We start from the raw sequence: 3,571 nt of genomic DNA on the forward strand, positions 1-3,571 counted from the left end.
ACCCAGACTGGCCATGCTCCCTGCCCCACTCCTCTCCTGCCCCGACACCCTGGTCCTCTTCCGGGCCCCACCCACACCAGGCCATGCCACGCCCAGTGGGCAGCGTGGCCATGCCCACTTCCCCACTCCATCCACCGTGCCTTTGCCTCTGTACATCTGGGTCCTTCCATGGCTCTGCCCACACCAACTTGGCCTGCCCTCTTCTGCCCTCGCCCTGGTGCCACCATTCCTGGCCTCACCCACTCCTGCCTGGTATTTCTAAGCAGGGAAGAGGGAGTGGTGAGCTGTAACCTTGGAGCGAGGTCATAGCTACAGCTCTGTCAGGGGTCAAGTTCATGGTTATGGATAGAGCTTAGGGGTAGAGATCAGAATTAAGGCAGAAGTCAGAGGTCAGGGTTAGAATTGGTATTAGGGCAAGAGCTCGGGTCAGATTGGGAGTCAGGGTCAGGGTTGGGGGAAGGTCTGAGGTCGGGTCAGTATCAGACAAGGAATTCAGTGAAAAATACAGTTGGCGCCGGGGTCAGGTGATTTGATGACTGTTCAGATGGGGAGTAGGATTGAGACCATTACTCATTCCTTCAGTCATTCAACCTGCTCTGGGCTGGACACAGAGCAGTGTTATTATCCAGGGGGACCTTCGAAATTTGGGTGAGACTGGCAAGAGGAGATCTTAATCACACCCCAGAGTCTACAACCATCCAACATCAGAGCCACAGAAACTTCAAGTCAAATTTCATATCCGTTTAAACAAACAATTTTCTTTTTTGACCAAATACTATATTCACACGGTTCCAAATTCAAAAGATAGAAAAGACTATACAGTGAAGTCTATTGAATAACTTTCACTACATCAGCAAATTAATTGAAAAACAAACAAACAGCAGTTACTACCTTTGTAATGGAACTAGTGATATGACAAGAAAAATAAACGTGGGCAGGCTCTCTACAGCAGTTACCACCTTTGTAATGGAACTAGTGCTATGACAAGAAAAATAAACGTGGGCAGGCTCTCTGGGTTTTACAGATGGGGCATAAAACAAACCAAGGCCATCAGAAAACTTCCCTGGAGGAGATGACACTTAACGTGTTCAAATGCTTTAATAATATTTCAGAAGAGAGTGTTTCTCGGCCCTGCTCCAACCACGTCACCTTTAGTTGCATGGGAAATGAGGGTATGGACCCTGGGTCTACATGAAACCTGAATGATAAATGGTCAGTTCAGAAGGTGGGAGTGCATACAAACAGATGACACAGCCTGGGCAAAGGCCCTGGGGCACAAAAGTAGACAAGCAGAGGCTGCAGGGAGCTTAAGGAATGACAGGTTCTTATAAGTGTCTGAACCAGCCCCTAAGAATCCCAGGAGACTATAGAAGTGCTAGAGTCCCAGTGCATGATATTCGTGCACTCAGGGGTCCCTCCGCCTGGCCTGCGTCCTCTCACAGTCCGGGAGCCCTCGGGGGATGTCTGACTGCCACGGAGGTGGGAAAGGCTCCCACCATTGCCGCTGCACTCACCAGCCGTGAACCTGGCTTCTGGCTGAGCAGTGCTCCCTCTGTGGGAGCACACTGACCACCAGGGGGCAGCTCCTGTGTTAAGCGTCTGCCCCTGGTGGTCAGCATGCGTCATAGCAACTGGTCATCCCTCCGTCCGGTCAATTTGTGTATTAGCCTTTTATTATATAGAATAAGCTCTTGTTGGGATGATGCTAACACATCCCCAGGTTTAACAGACGAGGAGACTAACATCCACTAAGGTTGGTGGCAGAGAGGAGCTCCTTCCTCTCTCCCCATTTTACAGATGGAAAAGCTGAGGCCTAACGAAACCCAGGGAGGTCCCTAAGGACACACAGTGCAGACTGGGACCCAGGTTTCCTAGCTCCCAGCCCAAAGGGGAGACAGAAGTGGGTGTGGAGTCTGTCTTGCCTGGGGAGGGACAGTCACACTGACCACATTTGTCTGTCGGTCCCATAGGCCCGGGGAGAAGGAGAGATGTCCAAATCCCTGTGGTTCAAAGGCGGGTGAGTAATGGAGCTTTGTGGGGTGGGAGGAAGTTTTGAACCCAGAGCTTAAGGCCGGTTTGTACCATAGCCTGAGGCCAGCAAAGGCTGGGAGAGGTTCCATTTATAGACAGGGCAGAGATTGGGCAGGGGTGAAGTAATGGAACCACTGTCATAAGGCATTCAGGAGCCAAAGATAGTAACATGTTGAACCCTTGCAACAAACCCATGGTAGGGGCCACTACTCCGTTTTACAGTGGGGAAACTGAGTCCAGAGAGGACCATGCCTTGCCTTGCCTTGCCCAAGCCACTCATAATCCAAAAGTGCTCCCCCCAGTGTGAGATAAAGGAGAAACCCATTTTCCCCGCACCGCCCATCTGTCACCATGGAGCGAACTTTTTGCTTTGGTTCTGCGTTTAATAATCTCAGATTATTGCCACGGCCGCTGGCACTTCCATTGGCAATAGTCATCTGGGCCCTGGCGGTGTGTCTAAGTGGTTAGATTATCAGCCTGTGGACCAAAGGATTGTGGGTTCAGTTCTGGCGAGAGCACACGCCTGGCTTGCAGGTTTATTCCATCGGGGCACGTGCACGAGGGAGGTAACCAATCGATGTGTTTCTCTCACTTCGATGTTTCTCTTTCTCTCTCTCCCCCTCCCTCCCTCCCTCCCTTCCACTCTCTCTAAAAAAACATCAGTGGGAGAAAAAAATTAATCCTTTGTTCTTAAATGGAGCAATTTGTCAGATCTAACTTGTTAAGTTACTACTTTTTAGGGGTGTCTTTTTCAGCCTTTGGATGGTGAGGTTAGCGGATGCAAAAGGTATTTTTAAATTACACTCATGTTTTTAAAATGGCAGCAGGCGCGTGACCTGCTTCCCTCATAGGTCTTCTGCAAACAGAGACAGGCGATGTGATTCCCAGATGAGCAGGGGAGTCCCAGAAGCAGGGACTGAGATGTGTGACTGACAGAGGAAGCTCTCTCGGGACACCTATGTGACAGGCAGGATCAGGCCTGGGAGCAGCTTCAGCAGAAATGTCGTTCAGGAGTCGCCAGGCCGCTGCCTGATTCTGCAGGGGGCACTGGAGCGTGAATTGCACCCCAGAGCTTGTCCAAGAGTCATTGGCTGCCAGGGACCTCTCTCATCGGTCAGTCGTTGGCCAGTGAGAACCTTGTGGGGAGGAGCCACAGCCGAACCTTCTCAGGGATGAGCACAGCTCTCAGGAAAGAGGATTCAGACAGGCCACTATGGCGTCTGCCACAGGCTCACTCAACCCTCCGGCTACTGCAAAACTGCGAGAGACAAGAACACAAACATGTTTCCAGCTCCCTCATTCCCATGGGAGTTGAAGTCGCGCCTTCCAGGGTAGATTTCCAACACACACACACACACACACACACACACACACACACACACACACACACTGTGCACCGACCCCTGCACCAAGAAGTCTGGTTCGATTCCTGGTCGGGCACATGCCCAGGTTGTCAGTGGGGGCCAGTTGATGCATGTTTCCCTCTCATCAATGTTTCTCTCTCCTCCCCTCTCTCTCTCAAATCAATAAAAACATTTTT

At 51.1% G+C, this 3,571-nt stretch overlaps 1 protein-coding gene across 1 annotated transcript in view; it reads left to right on the forward strand.

Annotated features, from left to right (window-relative positions):
* UNC13A (unc-13 homolog A (C. elegans)) overlaps positions 1–3,571 on the forward strand; it is a 91,622-nt gene that overhangs the window by 31,690 nt on the left and 56,361 nt on the right. The window contains exon 12 of the mRNA XM_015569578.1: positions 1,971–2,017. Coding sequence (XP_015425064.1) covers positions 1,971–2,017 — 47 coding nt within the window. The remainder of the gene's footprint in view (positions 1–1,970; positions 2,018–3,571) is intronic.

This window comes from Myotis davidii, unplaced genomic scaffold (assembly GCF_000327345.1).
Source record: "Myotis davidii unplaced genomic scaffold, ASM32734v1 scaffold306, whole genome shotgun sequence".
NCBI lineage: Eukaryota > Metazoa > Chordata > Mammalia > Chiroptera > Vespertilionidae > Myotis > Myotis davidii.